Below are 27627 nucleotides of genomic sequence, written 5' to 3' on the forward strand. Positions count from 1 at the left end.
GCCAGCACAGTGGTACACACCTATAGTTCCAGCTACTCAGGAGTTTGAAACAGAAGGATCCCTTGAGCCTAGAAGTCCAGGAGCCAGCCTGGGCAACACAGCAAGACCTCATATTATTCTCACAAAAAGTGACTGCATTTATATGTATTTATCTGTGCAGAAAACAGTACACAAGAACATACACCAAAATACTAACAGTATTACCCTTGACGTTGGTTACCTTTGGGCTGATTTTATTTATTTATTGGTGAGACCGGGGTTTGAACTCAGGGCCTCATGACTGCTAGGCAGGCGCTCTACCACTTTAGTCACACCCCCAAGCCCTTTTTTGCTTTAGTTATTTTTTGAATTGGATCTCATGCTTTTTTGTCCAGGGCTGGCCTCCTTCATAACTGGAATTACAAGCATATATTACCATACCCAGGTCTGATTTTATTTTTTGACTGTCTGAATTTGAAAATGTTTCCACAATAATATCAATATGTCTTCAAAAACTAGAGGAAATTGGGCATGGTAGCATTCACCTGTAATCCACCCACTGTGGAGCCTGAGGCCTGAAGATAGTTTCAAGGCCAGCCTGTGATACATGGCAAGACCTGTCTCAAAAAAAGCTGGATGCCAGTGTCTCATGCCTATAATCGTAGCTACTTGAGAGGCTGAGACTGGGAGGATTGAGTACAAGGCCAGTCTGGGTAAATAGTTCACAAGACTCCATCTCCAAAATGATTAGAGCAAAATGGACTGGAGGCATGGCTCAAGCAGTAGAGCTTCTACTTTGCAAACATAAAGCCCTGAGTTCAAACCCTAATCCTACCAAAAAAAAAAAAAAGAGCCTCTGAGAGGCTCTGCTCTGCTCCCTACCCTTCACACTCTACAAAGAGCACACTAGAAGTGAGGGTTCATGAATCCTTGCACATGGGTTCTGCCCTCCCTAGTTTCAGCACTAACCTTCAGGAGCTTGAATCGAGATGCTGGAACAATGAAGTGTCTATTCTGCTTCTTCTTGCAAATGCTGCAGCTAAAGAAAGACAGAGGGAATTCCAGATTGTGAACAGACATCTGCATTCTGGGTGCCCATGTGGTCCAGCTGATGATTAGAGAACCAGGTGACCTCAGATAGTCTCCCCTTCCAGCACTGTGCACGGAAGGGGAGCTGAGACAGACAGACGGCCACCTGGGGTCTCTGTTCTACATGGCAGTAAAGCCCCTCAGTGCCACAGCTGGCAGCAGAGACCCCACCCCACTCAGCAATCCAGGACCAACTGGATGTTTCCTTCATTACAGTGAAGGGAAACACTGGATTTTAAAGTCACTTAGAAAACAAATTTTGGATATTGCTATCATCTTTTTTGGGTTTTTTGGTGAAATTAGGGGTTGAATTCAGGACCTTGTACTTGCTAAGCAAGTGCTCTACCACTTGAGCCACCTTGCCAGCCTGACTGCTTTAAGCTTATACCTCTAAGACATCTAAGACACCCACATCCAAAATGAACAAGGAATAGGGACAAGGTTTCCTCTTTCCTCATTTCTACATCAGAAAATCTAGCTCCAAGTAAAACAGGTCCCTAAAAATGCTAAATTGGAAATTAAATTGAAATCCACTCTTTTCGATCCTTTTTTTTTTTTTTTTTTTTTGGTACTAGAGATAGTGAACCCAGGGCCTAGCACATACTCAGCAGCCACTCTACCACCAAGCTATGTCCCAAGCTCTTCAGTCTCCTATAGGATCCTCTAACAATTGCTCCACAGTGCTGCTTTCCACAGCTGGACTCCGCTATTAGCAACCTAGTCAGGTCTCCATTTGAGTAACTGCACAGTGTTTACTGTTGAGAGATAATTCAGGTACCAAGTAGAGGCAAAAGGTGTGGATACTGTTGAATAATTAGGTCCGTGTCCACAACTGGACCAGAAGCCTGTTATCCTTGCTCAATCGCAATGGCAGGGAAGGTGCTAAGAAATCAGCCCTCCGCTGATGCCAGTGATACCATCTGCCTCATCCCAAGAACAGAGCAAGAGACCCAGTGCACGGCAGGGGCCAGTGTCTCACACCTATAATCCTAGCTACTTGGGAGGCTAACATTGGGAGGATCACAATTCATGACCAGCCCAAGCAAATAGTTCTTGAGACACCATCTCCAAAATAACCAGAGCAGAATGGACTAGAAGGGCTAGTGGAATAGCTTAAGTGGTAGAGCACCTGCCAAGCAAGCATGAGGCCCTGAGTTCAAACTCCAGTACTACCAAAAAAAAAAAAAAAAAAAATGAAGTAGAAGTGTGCCTCAAGCAGTAGAACAGGAAGCCCTGAGTTCAAAAGTTCAAACCCCAGCCCCATCAAAAAAAAAAAAAAAAAAAGGAGAGAAGCAGGGAGAGAAACCCAGTACATGGGGAACTTCTGGGGAACTTCTGGCTCAACCCAACCTCCACTCATTTACCTATCTTCCCTACAAAGATTCTGCCTAAGGCCTTTCACTCTGCAGTCAGCCTGACCCAGTCCAGCTAACATCTCCCAACTAACAACCCCCAAATCAACATAGTTTGAGGGGTGACTGTTAGTAACAAGCCCTCGGAACCCTCCTCTCTATCACTGGAGCTGTGCTGTAGGAGCTCTGTCACACACACACACACACACACACACACACACAGAGAGAGAGAGAGAGAGAGAGAGAGCATGTCAGGCCATTATTTTTAACTTCCCTCCTATCTTTAAAAAAAAAATTATTATTGAAACGTTAAGCCAGACACAAGGAGAAAGAATAATGAACACTTATGTACCCAACACCTGACTTCAACAATTATCAGCTCATAATCAATGTTGCTTTATCTATAACCCAGCTCCCCAAATTATTTTGAAGCACTGAATTTTAACTCTTAAATTCTTTTAAGCCAATTTAGGAAGAGAAAATACTCACTTGCAGTCAAAGATGTGTAAATCTGCTGAGGCCCAGACTTCAAAACGAACTGCTCCACAGTGGCAACCTCCTGTGTGCTTCACCAGGCCTTGGTACTCACTAAAGGAAACAAAACCAGAAAGACGCGAATTTCCAACAGTCAGGCAGAGGCCTTATGGCATGGGCTCCCTCAGGCTCTCTTTTTGTTGTTGAAAGAAAGGCAGGCTGAGACAAAAGTTTGTTCTATAGAACAACCAAATGCATTTCTGCTTCTTAAAGAGGCACCAAAGAATGGGTTCAGTGCCTTCTTTGTTCAGGAGCTCTCTCTGTATTCCTTTCTTAAATTTTATTAAAATTGCAAAATAAAGCATTCCCAGGATTCAGAAAAAGTGGCAGAGGGGAGGATCCTAACCCCACCAGCCAAACATTTTTTTTTTTATGTCAACCGGTTAGTAAAAAAATGTATAAGCTAAGCACCAAGGAGAGCAGTAAACAAGATACAGCAGACATGACTGCTGCCTTTCTGAGCATAAACAACCATCAAGCAAATGGTCCAAATAATATTTAATTATAATTGTGATAAAGATGGTGGAGGCTGCTATGAAAAAGTACCCAACCAGGTCTAAGAAAAGCCTTCTGAGACAGTAACAAGGGCTCTTATAATTTTATTTTTCTCCTCCAGTATACTTCATGTGTGACTTTTTACATAACTGCAAGCACACATTTCATACAGTTTTAATCCTTTTAGGACATATGTGAGCCAGGCCTGTAAGTGAATATTAAGATTCCATCTTAAGTGGTAGAGCGCCTGCCCAGCAAGCACAAAGGCTTGTTCAAACCCAATACCGCCAAAAAAGATATGATTTGAAATAATCAGATCCCTTTCCAAAAGGACTGAATACTCTTGCCAATAATGATTAAACAGTTCAAAAGATACAACCTTTTGAGCAATAATCACAGGAAAATAGCTCAGTGCAGCTTTAATTTGCCATGTTTTTGATTAAGACTGAATGGTTTTTTAGGTTTCCTTATAAGTTAACTTATTTCAGTTTCTTGCACATACCAATACTGTTTATTGTAAAAAAACAAACACTGTATCACTCATATTTGATAATATTCAAAGTAATCTACACAATGAGATGTATGGATTATACATTCCTCAAAACTTTTTTTCACAATACCACTGGGGTTTGAACTCAAGGCTTCATATTAGCTAGCCAGGTGCTCTACTGCTAGAGCCACATCTCCAGCCCCAAACTTTTTTCTTCTACAATAGTATTTTAACAAAAATCGGTACAGTGTTACATACTTTTTGCACAAAATTTAATGGACTAGAGAAAAATAAAGTACAGTACATACTCATTCCAAACTGTTGGGTGAAAAACATCTCATCTTTTTATGCAAATGTTTTTGGGGTTTTGTTTTTTGTTGTTTTGGAGAAACTGGGGTTTGAACTTAGGGCCTTGTGTGTGCCTGCTAGGCAGGTACTCTACCACTTGAGCCAGGCCCCCAGACCTTTTTGCTTTAGTTATTTTTAGAATAGGGTCTGACATTTGTGCGAGGTCAGCCTGAACCACGATTCTCCCGATCTCCACGGCTCATATGTGAGCCACCGAGCCCAGCAGTCCTACATTTCTAAGGACCTATGTCTGTTTTACAGAGCAGTGGCTGGCACACAACAGGTCCTCAACAAATATTTGGTAAATATTTTTAAATGTTCAATTTATAGTCAAGAAACGATAATGAAATAATGAAGAACACAGAAAACCAAATAAATACTACTTAAAAGATGCATCAAAATTAAGATTATTTCTTTTGGAAAAAGGATAAAAGGAACATTTTCTGCTGTTCAAGAGTAATTCTCAGGTTGTTATGCAACTGTTAGGTTAATCTTGTCTAAATCATTTTTCCTCTGGTATTTTGATTGTTCTTTTCGATTCATAAAATCATTGACACTGAAATATATTACTAATGTGTTAAAATATCTCCCTGTAACACAATGGCTGAACGGGGCAGGGCTCCACATCAGACTTGGAGAGCTGAGTGGTAACAGCTCTTCTCTAAATCATGGACCCTGAGATGCTCGTCTGCCCAGCCAAGGTTGCAGGCTCTTCTGCAGAAGCAGAGATAGATGGAGGACGGAAGGGAGAGCCAGTCATCGGGAGCCCGGGCCGGCGAGTGGAGAAAACAAAACCTGGACCTTGCATCCCGCGCCCCGCGCCGCGCGCGCTTCCCTCGGGATCGATCCCGCGCTCGCGCCCGCGCTCCCAGGAGCGCCCTGAACATTAAGGGACTCGGCTGCCCAGGCGACTCAAAAGTGCTCGCGCTTCATCACTCGCGGATGCGGGGAGTCGCGGGATTCCTACCCTTTCTACGAAGAAAGCCCTCATCCCCACTCCACCGCATGCTGGAACAAGCGACCGCGTCTCCGGCACGACGCTGGTGAGCGGACGCGCGCCCTCGCACGCGCTCCGCACGAAGCCCCTCTCGGTCGGTCCCGGGCTCTCGTGAGCCTTAGGGACCAAACCCGGCGCCAACCTGGAGGCGCGCGCGAGCGCCCTTCGGTGCGGACGCACAGCCGAGGTGGCCGCAAGGACGCGGGCAGCCGAGAGCCCGGCTCGGCGCAGGGGCGATCCGGTGGCCCGGCCGCACTCACTAGGTATCCAGCAGGAGCTTGGCTGCGCCCTCGAAGTTAAGCCTCTGCCGTTTCTGGAACGTCTCCCAGCGCTCCCGCTGCTCGCCCAGGTCCAGCGTGGACACTGAGGACGTCGGGGTCGCCGGGGTCGGGGGCGGCGGCGGCGGGAGTAGGGCCAACTCCGCCGCCGGCGGCTCCTCGGGGCCCGCCTCCTGGGCCCGCGGCGGCGACAGTTTCGGCCGCCGCTTCGCCGACGGCGGTCTGCTCGCCGCCCGGCTCCTACCCCCGGCCCTGCTGCTGGAGCGCCGTGCGCGGCTGTTGTCCGAAGCAGAAGCGGCGGCCACGGGGGCCGTGGAAGCCCCCGATCGCCTCTGCCCGCGCTGCTTGGTGGCCACAACGCTCCTTGCCCGCCGCATGGCTCCAGCAGCCTGGTGCGCAGGCCTCGCAGCGCCGCGCGCCTCCGCCGCTCGCGCGCGCTCCCGCCGCCCGGTTTTCTGCAAGCAGAGGGAGTGCTGCGCCGAACTGCCCCGGCCCCGCCTGCCCTCCAGCGGTACCTGGCGGCCCAACGCCCGCCCACCCGCCCCTTGCGTCACCTGCACCTGCACCTGCACCTGCCGGCTCGGTTCCGCAGTTCTAACGGGACCTGCGCGCGCACTCCCAACCGGAGCCCATTTAATCGCCTCGCTACCTTCATCCTCTCTTCCTGACCTGGGGAGACCTGGGTCAGGCACGAGTTCACAGCTACATCTCGGCCGGCACCCCTGGGTAACCTCATGTCCAAAATGGAGACACTACCTATGGGTAGAAGCCATCCTTTCCCTGGCGAGCTGGCGGGTGTAGACCGCCCGGCACCTGCTACCTGCGGCAGAAAGGGCAGGAGAAATCACAGTTCTTAAACTGGTCTTTTCTGTCGCATTATAAAAGTGTCTTTAGGATCTCCGTGGTCAACAGATTTCGGTTTTAAAAAATGAATGGATTCCTGATCAAATTCCATCCTCATGGCCGTAAAGAACATGGCACCGAAGTTGAAAAGCAAAATACACGAGAACCACTGGTGGAACCCAAATACTCTCTGAACCAGAGTTGCTCTATTTTATTCGTATCATCAAAGAAATCGTGTTTTCTTTCATTTTCTTTACCTTCAACTTTCTTCTTAATTCCTTAGTTTTGTTCATTTTATCGTTTTTAACCTTTTTTTTTGTTTTGTTTTGACAATCTACATATCCCACAATCCTGGTGCCTCAGTCTCCCGAGTGCTGGGATTGCAGGGTTGAACCACCACACCTGGCTTCACTTTATCTTTAATCATTTATTGAATTAAATAGAGTCCATTTATCATCACTTTTGCTATAATGAAAATATTGACTATAAATTTTCCTCTGAGTATAGCTTTAGCTGCATCCATTTTACTGTTTTTCATAGTGATTTTAAAATTTTCTAGATAATCCATAAATTCTTCCCATTTTCTTTACTGGAGTCATACCTTACCTATAGCAATGTACACATATGGTAAATGTACAGCTTATGTAACCACCACCAATTCAGAAACAGTATTTCCATCACATCCTTTTTTTTTTTATGATTCTGGTGCTTGAATTGGATGGTGCTTGAACAGGCACCTGGCTTATGATGAGTTTTTTTTGAGATGGCATCTCGAGAACTATTTGTCCAGGCTAACTGTGAACCACAATCCTCCTGATCTCCGCCTCCTGAGTAGCTAGGATTACAAGCGTGAGCCACCGATGTCCAGCTAATGTCATCTTTTCAATAAGAAAAAAAGCAGCAAGTTCAACACAAAATAGAAATCTGAAGTGTAGCATAGGCCAAAACCAACGGTGGGAGGAAAAAGACAATAAAAAAAAAAAAGTGTGTGTGTCTTGTTGCCTCTCCTCTGGGGAGTGACCCAAGGATTTTAGGTAGCAGTATTTTTGCCTGTTTTTGAATGTTATTTCAAAACAGCATGTACTGTTATGTCTAGCATCTCCACTCAACACGATATTTTTGAAAATCATCCATTTGTATATATCTTTTCATTGACGTGTAGTATTTTATTCACTAGTATGTCAAACTTTGTTCTCAGCCAGGTGCTGGTGGCCCACACCTGTAGTCCTAGCTACTCAGGAGGCAAAGATCAGGAGGATCTCGGCTTGAAGTCCGTCTGGGCAAATCGCTGGAGAGACCCTGTCTTGAAAAAACCCCTCACAAGAAAAGGGCTGGTGGAGTGGCTCAAGGTGTAGACCCTGAGTCCAAACCCCAGGGCCAGGAAAAACAAAAAGTTTATTCTGTTAGTGGGTATCTGGGTAGTTTCCAATTTGTGGAAATAATGGGTAAAACTGCTATTTACATGGACATTTGTGTACAAGTCTTTTTGTGTACTCTTCTTTTGAGAATATACATAGTGGAATTTCTGGGTCTTAGGTGAGCAGTGGGTTTTTGTTTTGGTGATTTTGTTTGGTTTTTGTTTTGTATTTTGCATTACTGGGGTTTGAACTCAGGCCCTGTGCTTGCTAGGCAGGTGCTGTGCTGCCTGACCCACTCCCCCCAGCCTAGCGGCATGTTTTTTGTGTTTGCTTGAGACAGGGTCTCCCTATGGAGTCTAGGCTGGGTTGGAATTCACCTTCATCCTGCCTCAGCCTCCCCAGTTCAGGTTTGGGATTATAGACACATTGCCACCACACTTGGTCCAGCACTGTTTTTGTAAGTTCTACTCAAGTTTTCCAAACGTGCTGTACCATTTTGTACTCCACCAGCACAATGTGAGGATTGCAGTTGCTCCACATTCACAACACTTGGTATTGTCAGACTTGAAGTTTAGCTTTTCTGGTGGGTGTATTGTGATATCTCCTAGTATTGATTTGTATTTTTTTGTCACCTTTTCAGATGTTTGCTGATCAGTAGGCTATCTTCTGTGAAGTGCCTGTTTACAAGCATTCCTCTTAGAGTCCATTTTATAAATTAGGTTGTTTGATGTGTGGTTATTAATGTCCTAAGACCAGATCTTTGCCAGACATTTATATTGAGAAATGTATTTTCCAGTAGGACTCCCTCTGGATCTCTCTCTCTCTCTCTGTCTGCTCTTTCCTTTTTTTTTTTTTTTTCACAGTACTGGAGTTTGGATTCAGGGCCTCACACTTGTTAGACCAGCACTGTACCACTAGAACCATGCTTCCAGCCCTTTTTTTATTAGTTGTTTTTCAGGAAGGGTTTGTCTGACCAGCCTTGACCACGAGCCTCCCACTTATGCCTCCCGCATAGGTGGGTTGACAGGTGTGTGCCACAATGCCCAACTTATTGAAATGGGGTCTTGCTAACTTTTTGCCAGGGCTGGCCTAGAACCTCAATCCTCCCAATCACCTCCTCCCAATTAGCTGGGATTACAGGCAAGAACCACGACATCCAGCCCTCCTTTTCTTTGGTATTGTCTTTTAATGATTGGAAATTTTTTACCTATTATTTATTTTTGCAGTAATGGGGTTTGAACTCAGGGCCTACACCTTGAGCCACCAGCCCTTTTTGGGGGGTGTTTTTTCAATATCGGGTTTCATGAACTATTTCCCAGGCTGGCTTCGAACCTCCTGAATAGCTAGGATTACAGGCGTGAGCCACCAGTGCCCAGCTGAAATTTTTTATTTTAATGAAGTTCAATTTGAGAATTATTTTGTCACATGGAAAAAATCTTTGCCTACCCCAAAGTTCATGAATATTTTCTTCTAGATGTTTTACAGTTTTAGCTCTCCTACTTAGAAAAATGTATTATCCACCTCAAATTAATTTTTGCATATAGTGTGAGACAGAGGCCAGCTTCATTTTCCCCTCATATGTTCAGTTGCTTCTTCTGTTTACTGAACACTTTTTCTTCCCTCCACTGAACTGCATTTTCACCTTCGGGTCTATGTCTCAACTTTCAATTCTGTTCCACTAACATACTTACCTGCCCATATACCAGTACCACTCTAACTACTTAGCTTAATTTCTTAGTTCTGAAGTCAGATAAAGTCTCCCAGATTTGTTTTTCTTCAAGATTGTCTTGGCTCAAGTCTGGGAAAGTGGGGTCAAGTGGTAGAACGCCGGCCTGCCTAGCAAGTACAAGGGCCTGAGTTTAACTCCAGTACCCCTCCCTCCCAAAAAAGGTTGTCTTAGCCCTTCTAAGTTGTGTGCATTTCCATATGGAATATAAAATCAGTTCTTAATTTCTACCAAAAAAGCCTGTTGGGATAGACCATAATATCTACCATGCTTCTACAAAAATCCCTCATTTCCTCCACTTGTTTGTTTTTTTTTTTTTTTTTTGGTGTGGGGGAGCTTGAACTCAGGTCCTACACCTTGAGCCACTCCACCAGCCCTTTTTTTGTGATGGCTTTTTTTTTTTTGAGATAGGGTCTAAATTTCCCCAGCTGACCTAGAACCACGATCCTCCAGATCTCTGCCTCCTGAGTAGCTAGGATTATAGGCATGAGCCACTGGCACCTGGCCCTCCAGTAGTCTTAACATCATTCTTTTTTCATTCTTTTGCTAGAGTTAAACCATCCGATATTGTTCATCTTATTTTAGAAACTCCATGATTGAATCAAGTTCATTTCCAGGCACTGTTCCAGGCACATGCCTTTTTAATCACCTTCTTGAGTTTTGGATTTGCAATACAGTTATTGTTTTCTCCAGTCTCTACCTCAACCAACTAAATGGAATAATGTTTTAGGATTTGTTTCTGCTTTTTTGTTTTTAGCCAGACTGGCATTTGAAGTCAGGACTTTGAGTTTGCAAGGCAGGCTCTCTATGGAATAATGTACTGAAAAGCCTAATTCCTGTTTTCTACTCTACATACACTGAACTGGGTCTACATATATATACACCTTCATCACTACCATCTAGTTCCAGCTACAGAATACTTCCAGTATCTTAGAAGATTCCTTTGTCCTCTTCCCCGGTCAGTCCTCCCCAAGGATAGCCATTGCTCATGTCACCACCATGACATTGTTTGGGCTCATTGCAATCTTCATATAAATCATTCATAAGATATGTGCTCTTTGTATCTGACTTCTTTTACTCCAAATGTCTGTGAGAGTCATCAATGTTATTGCATGTATCTGTGGTTCATTAATATTCATTTCTGTGTAGTATTCTATTATTTGAATATACCACATTTAATCTATTCTTTATATGGTTAAAGGACATTTGGAGTGTTTCCAGTTTGTGGGTATTTTTATAAGACCCCAGCATTTTTGTATTCTCCCATAAAAAAAAAAAAGCACAGGCTAGAGGCATGGCTCAAGCTGTAGAGTGCCTGCCTACCAAGCACAGGCCCTGAGTTCAAACCTCAGTATCATATTAAATGAATAAATAGCATGCTGAAATTTTGAGCTGAAGTTGTGTTGAATCTAGATTAACATGGAGAAGACGGCAAAAATGAGTCTTCTGATTCATAAATGTTAAATCTTTTCATCTATCAAGTCTTATTTTTCTCAGCAATATTTTATAATAAATGCAATACATCTTTTGTTAAATTTATTCCTAAGTATTTGATGTTTTGCTATTATAAGTGGTACACTCAGCCTTCTGATTTTCTTTTGGATCCAAGTGTCACAATATTTCTTGATTTCCAAGCAAAGTTAAAATTTTCTTATAGTTGATTTCTATTTTATTGGGATAGAAAGCTTCTGCATTATAAAATCTTTTTTGTAATCTATTATTTTTCTTATAGCCAGCTATATTTCTATTGATATTGAGAGCATATATTGCAAGTAGATTAGAAAATTCTCAGCTGGGCATGGCAGTATATGCCTATAGTCCCAGCTACTCCTGAGGCTGGGACAGGAGGATTTCTTGAGTTCAGGTGTTCAAGGCCAGCCTGAGCAACATCTCTTAAAAAAAGGAATTTAGGTCTGGGGTGTGGCTCAAATGGTAGAGCACCTGCCTAGCAAGCAGAAAGTCCTGAGTTTAAACCCCAGTACTACCAAAAAAAAGAAAAGGAAAGAATAAAAAAGGCTTTCCTGTGCTAAAGCAAACCTGTAAACTGTATTTTTTAATTCCTTTGATTTGCTTTTATTTTGCCTAATTTTTTTTCCCTATACTGGGGCTTGAACTGAGGGCCTATACCTTGAGCCAGCCCTTTTTTGTGAAGGATTTTTTTGAGATATGGTCTCATGAACTATTTGCCCAGGGCTGGCTTTGAACTGCAATCCTCCTGATCTCTGCCTCCTGAGCAGCTAGGATTACAGATGTAAGCCACTGGCGCCCAGCTATTTTACCTAATTTATTAAAGTCTGAAAATGAGTGTTTGGCCATGTTTTGTGCATACACATCTATGAGTCTTACAGTTTCTTCATAAATTATAATTGTGAATTTCAATCACAACCATGGAAAATGTTTATTGTTTTGTATTATATATACATATACAGTTAAACCTCTTTTTAATTAAATAATGGCCATGTTGCACTTTTTAATATGTCTGGCCTTGATTTCAACTACAACAACTTCCCATTTCTGCTTTCTTTTTGTTTCCATTGTATGATCTATATCTACCTCCAGCCCTCCCTTTATTTCCAACCCTTCTTTAACACTTTTAAATGCAAATCACAGGTGAACTTCTAAAAACTCAGTCTACATCTGTTTTAAAAATAGAATTGAGCTCTTTTGCAATTATTATTAAACTGGAATCTTGTGCTTTATTCACCCATTATGTTTATTTTACATCCTTTTGATTTTTTTAAGTGTAGAATATTTCACAGATTTGCACATCACCCCTGCACAGGGGCTGTGCTGATCTTCTCTGAGCATTCCAATTTTAGTGCATGGGCTGCCAAACCAGCACTTGTCATATTTTTTGTTTTTTGAGACAGGATCTTACCATGTAGCTCAAAGTGGCCTGGAATTCACTATGTAGCCCAGCCTGGCCTCAAATTTTCCATCCTCCTGCCTTTTTTTTTTTTTTTTCCAGCATTGGGGTTCAAACTACACCTTGAGCCACTCCACCAACCAACCCTTTTTTGTGATGGATTTTTTTTTTTTTTTGAGATAGGGTCTTTCGAACTATATACCCAGGCTGACTTCAAACCTCGATCCTCCTGATCTCTGCTTCCTGAGGATCTAGAATACTACAGGCATGAGCCATGGCACCTGGCTTCTTTTTCTTTATATTGGCATGGAAGTCTTTCTTCCTTCCTTTTTTGCATTCCTGTTGATTTGGAAGTTCTACCCATTTGTCTCTACAATGTTGCTGCATTAGTATTTATGATTAGTATTACCCTGCATTCCTCTAGTTAATATTACAAGACTAATCAATGAACATATTTCCTGCTGAAGATATAACTCAGTAGTATTGCACTTGCTTAGCATGTGCAAGGCCTTGGGTTGGATCCCCAGCACCTCTAGAAAATAAATGTGTTTCCTAAAACATTTTACCTGATCACATCCTACCCTTTCACCCAGAAGACAATTACAGAAATTGAGAATCCTCTTCCTCACTTTCCCATTAACCCCACGCCCAATCTCTTAATATACTTCCTATTTGAAGACTCCTTCCTGAACCCTTACACTATGTACTTCTTATCTCATTAATATCATAACATACTGTTGGCTTCTGAGCTTTGTTCTTTTGGTTTTGTTTTGTTTTTGTGGCACTGGAGTTTGAACTCATGGCTTTATGCTTGCTAAGCAGGCACTCTACCACTTGAGCCACTCCACCAGCCCGAGCTTTGTTCTTTTAATGTTTGATGAAGGATTAAGCCATCCATTTATATCTGACTACTATATGCATTACAAGATTAATTGTTCAAAAGTACTGTGATCATCTACCCAATATAGAAATTACTTTTCTAATATAATTATCAATGGATTAGAAAATTGAGTATTTTCCTCACATAGCATACATGGTTTGATAGATATTCTGAGCACTTGATGTCTAAAGTTGTTTTCCTTTCTTGCCCTACTCTCCAAAGATAATGACATTTTGTCTGGAAATAGAATTCCTTTCTTTTTTTTTTCTCCTGGCAGTACTGGGGTTTGAACTTAGAACCTTGTACTTACTAAGCAGGCACTCTACTACTTGAGCCACACCAGCCATGGGAATAGAATTCTTAACTCACAGATTCTCTCTTCAGTTAATAGATATTATTCCACTATCTTTTAGTTTTTAGTTCAGAAAATGATAATTCTCATATTAATTTTATTGGCTTTCCTTTTTAAAAATAGCTTCCTCTTTCAATGTAAAAACTTGCACATTTCTCCCTTTACTCATGAAGGCATTTTGCCAGGATGTATATATCTTTTTTTTAAAATTACTGCTGTCCCAGTATCAACAAGATGAAAACCTGCCAATGTTGATAAAAAGGGAAACAGACGCTGCCTTTAATCCCAGTACTCAAGAGACTGAAGCAGGAGGATCAAGAGTTCAAGGTCAGTCTGAACTACATAGTGAGTTCCAGGCAGCCTGGGTTATAGTGAAACTGTCTCAAAAAAGAAAAAAGAAAAAAAGGAGGCGGGGGAAGGGAGGGAGGGAGGAGGAGGAAAAGGAGAAGTAGGAGGAAAAGAAAACAGAAAACAAAATGTACAGCTGAGTGTGGTAGTGCACTAAGGAGGCACAGGCAGAAGGATCAAAAGTTCAATGCCATCACAGCTATGAGACCCTGTCTCAAAAGATAAAACAAAAAAGTATTTATACATTAGAAATGAGAAAGAAAACATAATCACAGAAACAGAATGAACTCAAAGACTCAGCACAGGGTTTTCCATGCTTTCTTGGGCCCTTTGGAAAATCTTTGCATCATGTCTGGTTACTGTGCCCTTTTAGTAGCATCCATGAGTCTTGCTAAGTCATAACTTCTATTTAACATGAGCTGTTTTCTGAACAAAAGTATGCTGTGCAGACAATGGGAAACCTATCCCATTCTGTTGCCAGTCTAACATGAACAATGTTCGCTCTCACAAATGACATTACATGCTACCTGGATTCAAATTCATAGAAACAGAAAGTAGAATAGAGGCTCCTAGGGGCTGGAGAGGAAGGGAATGGGGAGTTGTTATTTAATGGGTTCAGAATGTCTGTTAGGGATGATGGAAAAGTTCTGGAAATGGCTAATGGTTCACAACATGGGAAATGTCCTTATGACACTGGATGACACACCAGGTATCTGTGGCTCACACCTGTAATCTAGCTACTCAGGAGGCAGAGATCAGGAGGATCGCAATTCGAATTCATCCCGGCAAATAGTTCAAGAGACCCTATCTGTAAAAAAAATTCACAAAAAAATAGAGCTGGTGAAGTAGCTTAAGGTGAAGGCCCTGAGTTCAAACTCCAGTTCCACACACACAAAAAAAAGTTAAAGTGGTCTGGTAGAGTGACTCAAGTTGTAGAGTGCCTGCCTAGCAAGCATGAGGCCCTGAGTTCAAACCCAAGTACCACCACCAAAAAAAAAAGGGGGTTAAAGTGGTAAATTATATATATATTTTATCATAACTTTGTCCTGGATTTTAAAGCACAAGTGAAAAAAATAAAGAATTATTTATAATTTACACATAGTGGACACTTAATATGGCAGCAGATTCATAATACAAGAGCCCATTTATGCCAGACTTTGGTGGCTTGTGGTAAAAAGTCAAATGGTAGTTACCAGAGACTGTGTGGGGGTATGGAATGTGCAGTTGATGCTTACAGGTACAGAGTTTCAGTTGAAAAAAAGAGGAAAAAAAATCTAGAGAAGGATGGTAGAATGGTTATACAATGATGTAAACATACTTAATAATACTGAAATGTACACTTAAAATGGTTAAATGGAGAGCCAGGCATGGTGGTATACACCTGTAATCTTAGCACTCAGGAAGCTGAGACAGGAGGATGGAAAGATTGAGATCAGCTTGGTCTAAAGCAAGACCCTGTCTCAAAAATAAAAAGGCCAGTGGCTCACACTTGTAATCCTAGCTACTACAGAGGCAGAGATCCCACATATCACAGTTCAAGGCCACCCGTGGCAAACAATTAAAGAGACCCCATCACAATCAATAGCTGGACCTTGTCATCCAAGCAATGTTGGGAAGTATAAAATAGAAGGATCATGATCCCGGTCAGCCAGGGCAAAAAGTGAGAAAATAATCAGAGGGAGACGGGCTGGAGGTGTGGCTCAAGTAGAGCACCTGCCTTGCTAAGTACAAAGCCCTAAGTTCAAACCCCAGTACCACCAAAAATAAAGTAAAATGCTTTAAATGGTAAATTTATGTATACTGTATCTTATAATTTTTAAAAAGTTTAGGGAGAGGGGAGGGTGAATGAAGGAGACAAAGGTGATGGTAAATGGACTTCATATACCTAAATGAAACAGAACTAAGAAACCTCTCACACTTGCTTTAAGTGGGGTAGAAAGGGGGTTGAGGGGGAGAGACGATGGGGGCAATGTAAATAATGTGCAATGTAACTCTGATCAAAATTGTCACTATGAATCCCGGGCACCGGTGGCTCACACCTGTAATCCTAGCTACTCAGGAGGCAGATCAGGAGGATCGCAATTCGAAGCCAGCCCAGGCAAATAGTCTGAGAGACCCTATCTCGAAAAACCATTCACAAAAAATAGGATTGGTGGAGTGGCTCAAGGTGAGGGTCCTGAATTCAAGCCCCAGTACCAAAAAAAAAAAAAAATTATAAAAAAAATTCAAGTGAGCATTTTGGGTTTTAGCCTAAGATCCTAAAACCAACATAATAAGGCCTTTGGTGACTCAAGACATAGGAAATAGATCCAACATGTGATGTGCTCACAGAAGGAGAACTAAGCCACACTCAACTCTGAAAGCACAAACAAAAAGCCCTGGCAAATCTGTACAGGATTTTAGGAAAAGGGAATCTGAAATAGGCTAGTGTTTTTTCCTCTCCTCTAAAGTGCTGCTCTGTAAGTTCCCATGGATAACGGGATTGTAAGAACACAGACATACAAGAGATAACAGTACCCTTATAGGCAAGTGTGCTTTTCAGATACAATTTTGTCTGTGCTTGAGATGGGGAGTATCTGGTAGGCTCACTCAGACACAAGTGTTATTTAGCTCTTGGGAGTCTGTAGAATCCACAATGGCCACAAGGGGGCGGGAGGCCTGTGTCATATGAACGAGACAGGCGCAGTGACTAGCAGTTAATACTGTTAAGCAGCACCATTTTGTACCCTCAAGCTTGAGAGGTACCCCCCCACACCCATGCATGGGGGGAAAACAATCTAACATGGGGATTGGGTGGACTGGCCAGGCTGTCCTCTCTCAACCACAGCACTCAAATTTCTCAGCTCATATGATAGGCCTCATTTCTTTCCTTAATGATATTATTTATCTCAATACTTATATTCCTCCTATCAAACTGCTTGTGGCAAATGTTATTTTCTGAGTTTTGCAGGGCATCTCTAACCTTTGTGCCAATTAGAAACAGACATCTCTTCTGGGAAGTTTCAACTTAACAGATACAGGACTTGGCAAGCTGACTGATGCTGTTAAAAAATACTCACTGACACTTTTTAAAGCATAGTAAACATGATTTTTTTTTTCAGGACCACCAGTACAGGGATAAGGACAACTGCAAATTCGGTCTTGCAGTGAGAGATGGAAATTGGGCTCAACTCTAAATACAAATACAGCTTGGGGCTGGCAAAGTGGCTCAAGTGATAGAGTATCTACCTAGCAAAGTATAAGGCCTTGAGTTCAAACCCCAGTACCTCCCAAAACAAACAAACAAACAAACAAACAAATACAGCCTGGACAAGTGGGAATTTATAATCAAAAGAGCAGAGCAGGGGTCAATAGATGGAAAATTACTAAGAGGAAACATTGGGTGTTAGAGAGCTTCTGACTAAAGCCAAGTCACAATGATTATAAACAGGTACTTAGAAACTGCTCTTGCTGAAAAAAAAAAAAAAAAAAAAAAACCCACAAGTTAACAGGAAGCAACATAGAAACTTTAGCCTCCCTGCCTCCATGTTTGTTCTGAGCAGTAACCCTATAGTCACCTTGGAATCCAGGAAGGTAAGACTGATCAATAATACCTCGTGACAAAAGTGAAACTGCCCCCCCCAACTAACCAATGACTTTCTTACCTAGACTAGGTCAGGCCTGACCAATCCTGAGATGATAATCAGCCACACCTCTGACCACCAGACCGAACCTGTGACCAGGACTGTTTAATAATTACGCATACCTTTTTCACCCGCCGCAGTTCTTCCTCTGCTTAAACCTAAAGCTTATATCTGTAGCTTTAGGACTGCAAGTGCAAAGATGTACTGAGATGCTGACCTTATCTAATCCTGCAGTGTGTCCATGCCACTAATAAATCTACTTTCCTTGCCTTTCATCACTACTCATCCCTTTAGTGAGTGTATTGGGACAAGTAGCCAGAACTGACATGTGAAACCCCTAGAGTTGGACCTCTGGCCTAGAACTCCCAGTTACATAACCAAACAACACCTGGGGAATGGTGGAGGATGAGGAACTTGATCAGATATCAAGGGTGATCAGATATAAAGTATAAGGGGGTCTGGATAAACTGATTTATCAGGATTCTTCAGCTAAAATTTAATTTAAAAATATGTGCACAGATGCGCCTAAGAGAAATATTTGAAGCCTGACTAAAGTTGGGTTAATCTGAGTGAACAAGACAGCCATAAGAGGTGGTCCTGCATGCTTATTAAGCCCCAGGCACTGTGCTAAGAAGCACTTTGAATGCCTTGCCTAATACTTCTCACAAGCAGGCACTATTTTTTTTAATTTTTATTGTTTTATTATTCATATGTGCATACAATGCTTGGGTCATTTCTCCCCCCTGCCCCCACCCCCTCCCTTACCACCCACTCCGCCCCCTCCCTCTCCCCCCCATCCCCTCGATGCCCGGCAGAAACTATTTTGCCCTTATCTCTAATTTTGTTGTAGAGAGAGTATAAGCAATAATAGGAAGGAACAAGGGTTTTTGCTAGTTGAGATAAGGATAGCTATACAGGGAGTTGACTCATATTAATTTCCTGTGCGTGTGTGTTACCTTCTAGGTTAATTCTTTTTGATCTCACCTTTTCTCTAGTTCCTGGTCCCCTTTTCCTATTGGCCTCAGTTGCTTTTAAGGTATCTGCTTTAGTTTCTCTGCGTCAAGGGCAACAAATGCTAGCTAATTTTTTAGGTGTCTTACCTATCCTCACATCTCCCTTGTGTGCGCTCACTTTTATCATGTGCTCAAAGTCCTTGTTGTGTTTGCCCTTGATCTAATGTCCGCATATGAGGGAGAACATACGATTTTTGATCTTTTAGGCCAGGCTAACCTCACTCAGAATGATGTTCTCCAATTCCATCCATTTACCAGCGAATGATAACAGTTCATTCTTCTTCATAAAATTCCACTGTGTATAGATACCACATTTTCTTGATCCATTCGTCAGTAGTGGGGCATCTTGGCTGTTTCCATAACTTGGCTATTGTGAATAGTGCTGCAATAAACATGGGTGTGCAGGTGCCTCTGGAGTAACCTGTGTCACAGTCTTTTCGGTATATCCCCAAGAGTGGTGTTGCTGATGATGGCTATTCTAACAGGGGTGAGGTGGAATCTTAGTGTGGTTTTAATTTGCATTTCCTTTATTGCTAGAGATGGTGAGCATTTTTCATGTGTTTTTTGGCCATTTGAATTTCTTCTTTTGAGAAAGTTCTGTTTAGTTCACTTGCCCATTTCTTTATTGGTTCATTAGTTTTGGGAGAATTTAGTTTTTTAAGTTCCCTATATGTTCTGGTTATCAATCCTTTGATGTGTAGCTGGCAAATATTTTCTCCCACTCTGAAGGTGGTCTCTTCAGTTTAGAGACCATTTCTTTTGTTGAGCAGAAGCTTTTTAGTTTTATGAGGTCCCATTTATCTATGCTATCTCTTAGTTGCTGTGCTGCTGGGGCTCTGTTGAGAAAGTTCTTACCTATACCTACTAACTCCAGAGTATTTCCTACTCTTTCCTGTATCAACTTTAGAGTTTGTGGTCTGATATTAAGATCCTTGATCCATTTTGAGTTAATATTGGTATAGGTTGATATACATGGATCTAGTTTCAGTGTTTTGCAGACTGCTAACCAGTTTTCCCAGCAGTTTTTGTTGAAGAGGCTGCTATTTCTCCATCGTATATTTTTAGTGCCTTTGTCAAAGATAAGTTGGTTATAGTTGTGTGGCTTCATATCTGGGTCCTCTGTTCTGTTCCACTGGTCTTCATGTCTGTTTTTGTGCCAGTACCATGCTGTTTTTATTGTTATTGCTTTGTAATATAGTTTGAAGTCAGGTATTGTGATACCTCCTGCATTGTTCTTTTGACTGAGTATTGCCTTGGCTATTCGTGGTCTCTTGTGTTTCCATATAAATTTAACAGTAGATTTTTCAATCTCTTTAATGAATGTCATTGGAATTTTGATGGGAATTGCATTAAACATGTAGATTACTTTTGGGAGTATAGACATTTTTACTATGTTGATTCTACCTATCCATGAGCATGGGAGATCTCTCCACTTTCTATAGTCTTCCTCAGTCTCTTTCTTCAGAAGTTTATAGTTTTCCTTGTAGAGGTCTTTCACATCTTTTCTTAGGTTTACACCTAGGTATTTGATTTTTTTTTGAGACTATTGTAAATGGAATTGTTTTCATTCTTTTTCAGTTTGTTCATTATTAGTGTATAGAAATGCTAATGATTTTTCTATGTTGATTTTATATCCTGCTACCTTGCTGTAGGTATTGATGATGTCTAGAAGCTTCTGAGTAGAGTTTTTTGGGTCTTTAAGGTATAGGATCATGTCGTCTGCAAATAGGGATATTTTGACAGTTTCTTTACCTATTTGTATTCCTTTTATTCCTTCTTCTTGCCTAATTGCTCTGGCTAGGAATTCCAGTACTATGTTGAATAGGAGTGGAGATAGTGGGCATCCTTGTCTGGTTCCTGATTTTAGAGAGAATGGTTTCAGTTTTTCTCTGTTAAGTATAATGCTGGCTGTAGGTTTGTCATATATAGCTTTTATAATGTTGAGGTACTTTCCTTCTATTCCTAGTTTTCTTAGAGCTTTTATTGTGAAATGGTGTTGGATCTTATCAACGGCTTTTTCTGCATCTATTGAGATGATCAAGTGGTTTTTGTCTTTGCTTCTGTTAATGTGGTTTATTACGTTTATTGATTTTCATATGTTGAACTACCCCTGCATTACTGGGATGAAGCCTACTTGGTCGTGGTGAATAATCTTTTTGATGTGTTGTTGAATTCGGTTCGCCATTATTTTGTTGAGGATTTTTGCATCAATGTTCATTAAGGAGATTGGCCTATAGTTCTCCTTTTTGGAGATGTCTTTGCCTGGTTTTGGGATAAGTGTAATACTTGCTTCATCAAATGTGTTCGGCAGTTTTCCTTCCCTTTCTATTTCGTGGAACAGTTTAAGGAGGGTTAGTATCAGTTCTTCTTTAAAGGTCTGATAGAATTCAGCAGAGAATCCATCAGGTCCTGGACTTTTCTTTTTGGGGAGACTCTTGATTGCTGCTTCAATTTCATTTTGTGTTATAGATCTATTCAGGTGATTAATTTCCTCTTGGTTCAGTTTTGTATGATCATATGTATCTAGAAATCTATCCATTGCGTTAAGATTTTCAAATTTATTTGAATATAGGTTCTCAAAGTAGTCTGATGATTTCTTGGACTTTCATGGTGTTTGTTGTTATCTCCCCTTTTGCATTACTGATTCTCCTAATTTGGGTTTTTTCTCTCCTCATTTTAGTCAAGTTTGCCAGTGGTCTATCAATCTTGTTAATTTTTTCAAAGAACCAACTTTTTGTTTCATTAATTCTTTGTATGGTTTTTTTGGTTTCTATTTCATTGATTTCAGCTCTTATTTTTATTATTTCTCTCCTATTTGTTTTGGGATTTGCTTGTTCTTATTTTTCTAGGAGTTTGAGATGTATCATTAGGTCATTGATTTGGGATCTTTCAGTCTTTTTAATATATGCACTCATGGCTATAAGCTTTCCTCTCAGGACTGCCTTTGCTGTGTCCCATAGGTTCCGGTAGGTTGTGTTTTCATTTTCATTGACTTCCAGGAACTTTTTAATTTCCTCTTTTATTTCATCAATGACCCATTGTTCATTAAGTAATGAGTTATTCAGTTTCTAGCTGTTTGCATGTCTTTTGTCTTTACTTTTGTTGTTGAGTTCTAGTTTTACTGCATTGTGATCAGATAGTATGCACAGTATAATTTCTATTTTCTTATATTGCTGAGGCTTGCTTTGTGCCCTAGGATATGATCTATTTTGGAGAAGGTTCCATGGGCTGCTGAGAAGAATGTATATTGTGTAGAAGTTGGATGAAATGTTCTGTAGACATCAAGTAGGTCCATTTGATCTATTGTATATTTTAGATCTAGGATTTCTTTATTGATTTTTTGTTTGGATGACCTACCTATTAATGATAATGGGGTGTTAAAGTCTCCCACAACCACTGTGTTGGAGTTAATATATGCTTTTAGGTCTTTCAGGGTATGTTTGATGAAATTGGGTGCGTTGACATTGGGTGCATGTAGGTTGATAATTATTTCCTTTTGGTCTATTTCCCCTTTTATTAGTATGGAATGTCCTTCTTTATCTCGTTTGTTCAATGTAGGTTTGAAGTCTACTTTGTCAGAGATAAGTATTGCTACTCCAAGGCAGGCTCTATTGTGTCCATAGTTTTCCTGATCAGAAAACTGAGGATGAGATAAAAAAAAAAAAAACTCGCTCATGGACACACATCTGGCAAATGGCAGTGCTCCTGACAAGGATGGAAAATTATCTCAGATGACCTGAACTTCTTCCCATAGTCACTAGATTCACCAGAATCCCTTCTCTGCCCCCTCATTTCTCAATCTACTCCATCATAGCAGCAAAAGTGATTGGGGGAGGGGAGGGTCTCTTCATGTAGCCCAGGCTGGCCTCAAACTCATGATCCTCCTGCCTCAGTTCCTGAGTGCTAGGATTACAGGCATGTACCACCATGCAGGGATTACAAGGGTGATTTCTTCAAAAATTCTTGTATGGGGCTGGTGGAATGGCTCAAGTGGTAGAGTGCCTGACTAGCAAGTATGAAGCCCTAAGTTCAAACCTCAGTACCACCAAAAAAAACAAACAACAACAAAAAAATTCTTGTATGAACTGGGGGTGTGGCTCAGTGTCAGAGAACCTGTTCCCGAGTTCAAAACCAGAAAAAAAAAATCTTGCTATACTATTTTATATAATGCATTCATAGAGTTCAAATAATAATAGGATGTCTGACCAAATTAAAGAATACAGCTTTAGGGCACTTGTGGCTCATGTCTATAATCCTAACTACTCAGGATGCAGAGGATTAAGGTCTGAAGACAGCCTGGGCAAATAGTTTAAGAGACCCCATCTCAAAAAAAAAAAAAAAAAACCCCATCACAAAAATAGGGCTAGTGGAGTGGCTCAAGGTGAAGGCCCTGAGTTCAAACTCCAGTACCACCAAAAAAAAGAATAGAGCTTTAGCAATTTCTCTGATGTTCCTAGGCATCCTCTCCCTACCCAAGAGGTAAATCACCATACTAACCTTTGCACTAATCTTTATACATACAAAGATTGTAAGGATTGAATTATATCTAAATAATGCTATTTAGTCTTGTCTCTGTCTTGTTTTTTGGCGCTGAGGATTCAGCCAAGGCCTTACATATGCAAGCGCTCTACCACTCAGCTGCATTGCAAGCCCCTAGTACTCTTGTCTGTTTTTGAACTCTATACCAGTTACCTATACTGCATGCATTCTTCTGAGAACTTGTCTTTTGTGATTCATCCATGTTAAGTATATAGCTAGAGTTGGTATGTGTTCATTGTTGCATAGCATTCTCTTATATGAACATTCTACAACTGTTCATTTCACTGTTCATAGAATGCACATTTATAGTTTTTGCTATTCTGCACAATGCTGACCTAGCATTTCCTTGTTTTGTTTTCTTGCTATACTGGGGATCAAACCCAGGGCCTTGGCAACTTGGGAAGTTCTACCACTGAGCTACATCCTCAGTCCTCTGAGCTAAGCATTCTTGTTCATATCTCCTGATGCACATGTGCAATAGATTTTCTAGGATATGAAGTGTTTAAAAGATCTTTTCAGTCAATTTAATTATAAGCATGTGCCAAAATTATTATAGCCTTGCAGTAAAAACAAAGGCCTCTGACCAACCCAAAAATTTCTGTCTTGTTAGAAACATTTAAGAGGGAAAAAATGGCCAGGCACTGGTGGCTCATGCCTGTAATCCTAGCTTCTCAGTAGGCAGGGATAAGGAGGTTAGAGGTTTGAAGCCAGCCTGAGCAAATAGGTCATGAGACCCTATCTCGAAAAACCCTTCACAAAAATAGGGCTGGTAGAGTGGCTCAAGGTGAAGGCCTTGAATTCAAGCCCCACTACTGCAAAAAAAAAAAAAACCACAAACATACACAAAAAGGACTGGTAGAAGTGGCTCAAGGTGTAGGCGCTGAGCTCAAGCCCCAGTACCACAAAAAATAAATAAATAAATAAAAACAAAAGGGAAAAAAATTATTAATCACAGTTTAGACTATATACAAAAAAGATACCTACTTAAAGATCTTTAGATTCTCACTGATAACTGTTAAGTCTTCTATCTAGTTTCTCAGAAAGTCTTACTTTGATTACAGTCTATCATGAACTTGCTTAAGTATTCTATGAGGAAGGATTACATCACCCAAAAAGGTTCTGCCTCCAGCCTGGTTTGGGACCTTTCTCTTATGACTGAAGTAGGACTGGCTGGAGCTGGGTGTGCACATGTTCAGTTTTCTTTTCTAAAGGGGCTGTACCCATCTATACTGTTGCCAGTAGTGGGAGAGTGTTCCTGTTGCTCCACGTCCTACCCAACACTTGATACTGTGAATTTTTAATTTGTGCCCACCTGGAGGTTGTGAATAGTATTCCAACATGGATTCAATATGTATATTCCTAATTACTACTCTGGCCCACCAATTTGTTTCTTCCATCTTATTTTCTCTTTTATGTTCTTCCTAGATCTTCAATGTCCAATATGGTAGGCACAAACCATATGTGGGTATTTAAACTTAATTAAAATTAAATGCAATTTAAAATTCAGTTTCTGAATTTCACTGAGGCAAGCTAGTAAAAGGTAAAGGAAAGAAAATCATCATGGTATTGAACCTCTTCAGCAAAAGGTCACCCCACGCTAAACTGTCCCAGCCTGGTATCATCCTCAGACATCCCCTCTTAATGGTCATTTTAAGGTCAGGATTGAGATTGTAAATTCCTTCACAGTTGTAAATTCACCAAAAAGATAAGGGAATCTCTTGGCTGTTTCAGACCATGCTCAGTAAAGGCAAATCTGTCCTCTCAGGTAAAGTCCTCTACTTAAGACCTTATGAATACTGGTTGCATATCATACATACAATCAAAAACCTGTAATCAGCATAAGCATGTGTGCAGAATGCCTCATTACATAGACCTTGTCAATCAAACCTGTCATTTATTCTGGTCCTTCCTGCAAAGACCTCCCAGATTTTTCCCACCGTTGACCCTTACAACTTACAAAGTACCCTTTAAACAAAGAGATCAGCACTCTTCCTTTGGTGTGTCCTCCTGCCTATGCTTTCCTTTCCCTTTAAATAAAACTTTGCTACTGCTTTGCAATCTGTTTCTCTGTCCAATTCTTTGTTCCCAAGATGTAAGGATCTAAGATCTTCTCGACCAGGGTCTTCTGAGACCACCTACAGGTAACATCACTAGCCATATTTTAAGTGCTCAGTAGCGACATGTAGCTCATGCCTATTGGATGGTATAGAACATTTTCATCATTGCAGAATGCTCTATTGAACAGCCCCATTCTCGTACTAATCCTTGTGAATACAGTGTTGCAAGTATCTTTTCCAAGTTTATGGCCATTCTTTTCATTTTCTTTATTAGATATGCTGATAAATAGAACACCCTAATTTTAAAAGGTGAAAGATTTATATGATCTAAAGAGAAACCAGAGTAGTTTGATTTTAATGTGATTGAGTTTACCAAGAATTTGCCAAACCTCTTTACTTTGGTCATAAAGATATTTGCCTAGCCAGGTCCTAGTGGCTCATGTCTATAATCCTAGCTACTTGGGAGGGTGAGATAAGGAGGATCAAGGTTCAAGGTCAGTCTGGGCAAACAGTTCAAAAGAACTGATCTCCAAAAATAACTAGAGCAAAATGGACTAGAGGTATAGCTCAAGTGGTAGAGCACTGCTTTGCAAGCTTCAAGCCCTGAGTTCAAAGTTTTGTGTTTCACATTTAAATCCCGAGTCCACACCAGAATTTAGTTTTGGGTGGGGGGCAGTGATCTATTTTCATTTTTTGCAACTATCACAGCTGAGTATCTTCTTTCCCCGTTCTTTGTATATTAGGTTTTTATATATCCATGTCTCTTTCTCTGAATTCTCTATTCTATTTCATTAATCTCAAGCCAAAAGCACTTTCTTAATTATTATAGCTTTGTAATAGTCTTAGTATTTTGTTTCTTCAGCACCTTCTTGTTATTGGTCCTCTGCACATCCATATCAATTTTAGATTTGTTTTGCAAGTTCCACATAATATACTGTTGAAATTTTGATTGGATACACACTAAATCTATAGACCGATTTGCAAATAACTGGTATTGTAACAGGTGCTTAAAAACTGCTTTTGTTGAGAACTGACTTCTTATTTGGGCCAAAAATTAACTAAAAGCACAAATCTTGGCATCCCAGCCTCCAATTTCTTTTTCTGTGGGACTGGGATTTGAACTCAGGTCCTCATGCTTGCAAAGCAGGCACTCTACCACTTGAGCCACATCTCCAACTCATCTTACTGTGGTTATTTTTGAGATGGAGTCTCAAGAACTATTAGTCCAGTGGGTGGCTCAAGTGGTAGAGTGTGCTGTCAGGTACTGTGGCTGCACCATTGGACACCTGGGTTATTTTTTTTTGTTTTTTGTGGTACTGAGGTTTGAACTCAAGGCCTATACCTTTTTTTGTTTTGTTTTTGTTTTTGTTAGGGCCTATACCTTGAAGTACTCCAACAGCCTTTTTATTTTATTTTATTTTGTGACGGGTTTTTTTTCCAGATAAGGTCTCACAAACTATTTGCCAAGGCTGGCTTCCAACAGAGAGCCTCCTGATCTCTGCCTCCTGAGTAGCTAGGATTATAGGTTTGAGCCATCGGTGCCTGGCTTCTCATCTTTTTAAACTAATAAAGTACTAAGTTATAATATGTGAACTCAAAGGACCAAAATGAGGACAGAAACCATCTCCTCCTATTTCACAGGAACCCAAGTTGACAGCTCTCTGTACTTATATGTATAACATTTAGGGTATAAGACATTGCATCTAACATTGTTATAAATAAAAGGGAGATGAGGTCAGGCATCAAGAACTCCAGAGTGAACAATATCTTCATAATCTCCATGGTTTTCATCTTTACTTTCTGGATGTAATTTTTTTTTTTTTGCCATAGAGGGGTTGGTACTCAGGGCTTTCACCTTGAGCCACTCCACCAGCCCTATTGTTTTTTCTTTTATTCATATGTGCATACAATGTTTGAGTCATTTCTCTATTTTTGTGAAGGGTTTTTCAAGATAGGGTCTCTTAAACTATTTGCTTGGGCTGGCTTCCAACATAGATCCTCCTGATTTCTGCCTCCTGAGTAGTTAGGATTACATGCCTGAGCCACAGGTGCCCAGCTGGATGTAATTTTATAAGATCATTATTCAAAAAATGACAACTGCAGCTTCTGTTGCAAATTTTAAGCTCTCCATTCTCATTATGGTTGCTTCAAATACCCCTGGCTTGTTTGTGGTCTTGTTTACCACTTATCAAACCAAGACCAATCCAGTAAACTTCTTATAGACATAAATTTCCTTTACAAAAAGGAAGACTTTTATACCATTTTTAGAGCTTTCCCTGTGTCTGCTGATTCTCAAAGGTCTTTGGCTTAAAAAGGCATTTCCATGTGTTCCTGTTATCATTCTTCAATTGATAAGTCTAAAAAAGTTTGGCTTCATTCAAAAACCAACACAATGAAAAAAGTCTCAAAACTGGAAACGTTCCATTTGTTCTGGGATCATCTTGTTCATTAATGCCCTTT

General features: G+C 40.9%; 1 protein-coding gene and 1 non-coding gene across 6 annotated transcripts in view; both read right to left on the reverse strand.

Annotated features, from left to right (window-relative positions):
• Positions 1–5999, reverse strand: part of Cenpv (centromere protein V) — a 61929-nt gene extending 55930 nt beyond the window's left edge. For 3 of the 5 annotated variants that reach the window (XM_074046769.1, XM_074046772.1, XM_074046771.1), the window contains exons 1-2: positions 5545–5999; positions 2910–3008 (exon numbers count right to left, since the gene is read on the reverse strand). In XM_074046769.1, coding sequence (XP_073902870.1) covers positions 2910–3008; positions 5545–5939 — 494 coding nt within the window. In that variant the 5' untranslated portion in view covers positions 5940–5999. Of the gene's footprint in view, positions 1–948; positions 1019–2909; positions 3009–5544 lie in introns of all 5 variants that reach the window. The other 2 variants (XM_074046770.1, XM_020172989.2) reach the window with 2 other exon arrangements.
• Positions 6000–12226: 6227 nt separating this feature from the next.
• LOC141414360 (U6 spliceosomal RNA) lies at positions 12227–12331 on the reverse strand. Its single transcript, XR_012439410.1, has one exon. It is a non-coding gene; the product is annotated as a U6 spliceosomal RNA (small nuclear RNA).
• Between the last annotated feature and the right edge of the window lie 15296 nt (positions 12332–27627).

The sequence above is a fragment of the Castor canadensis genome, chromosome 11, assembly GCF_047511655.1.
Source record: "Castor canadensis chromosome 11, mCasCan1.hap1v2, whole genome shotgun sequence".
Lineage (NCBI taxonomy): Eukaryota > Metazoa > Chordata > Mammalia > Rodentia > Castoridae > Castor > Castor canadensis.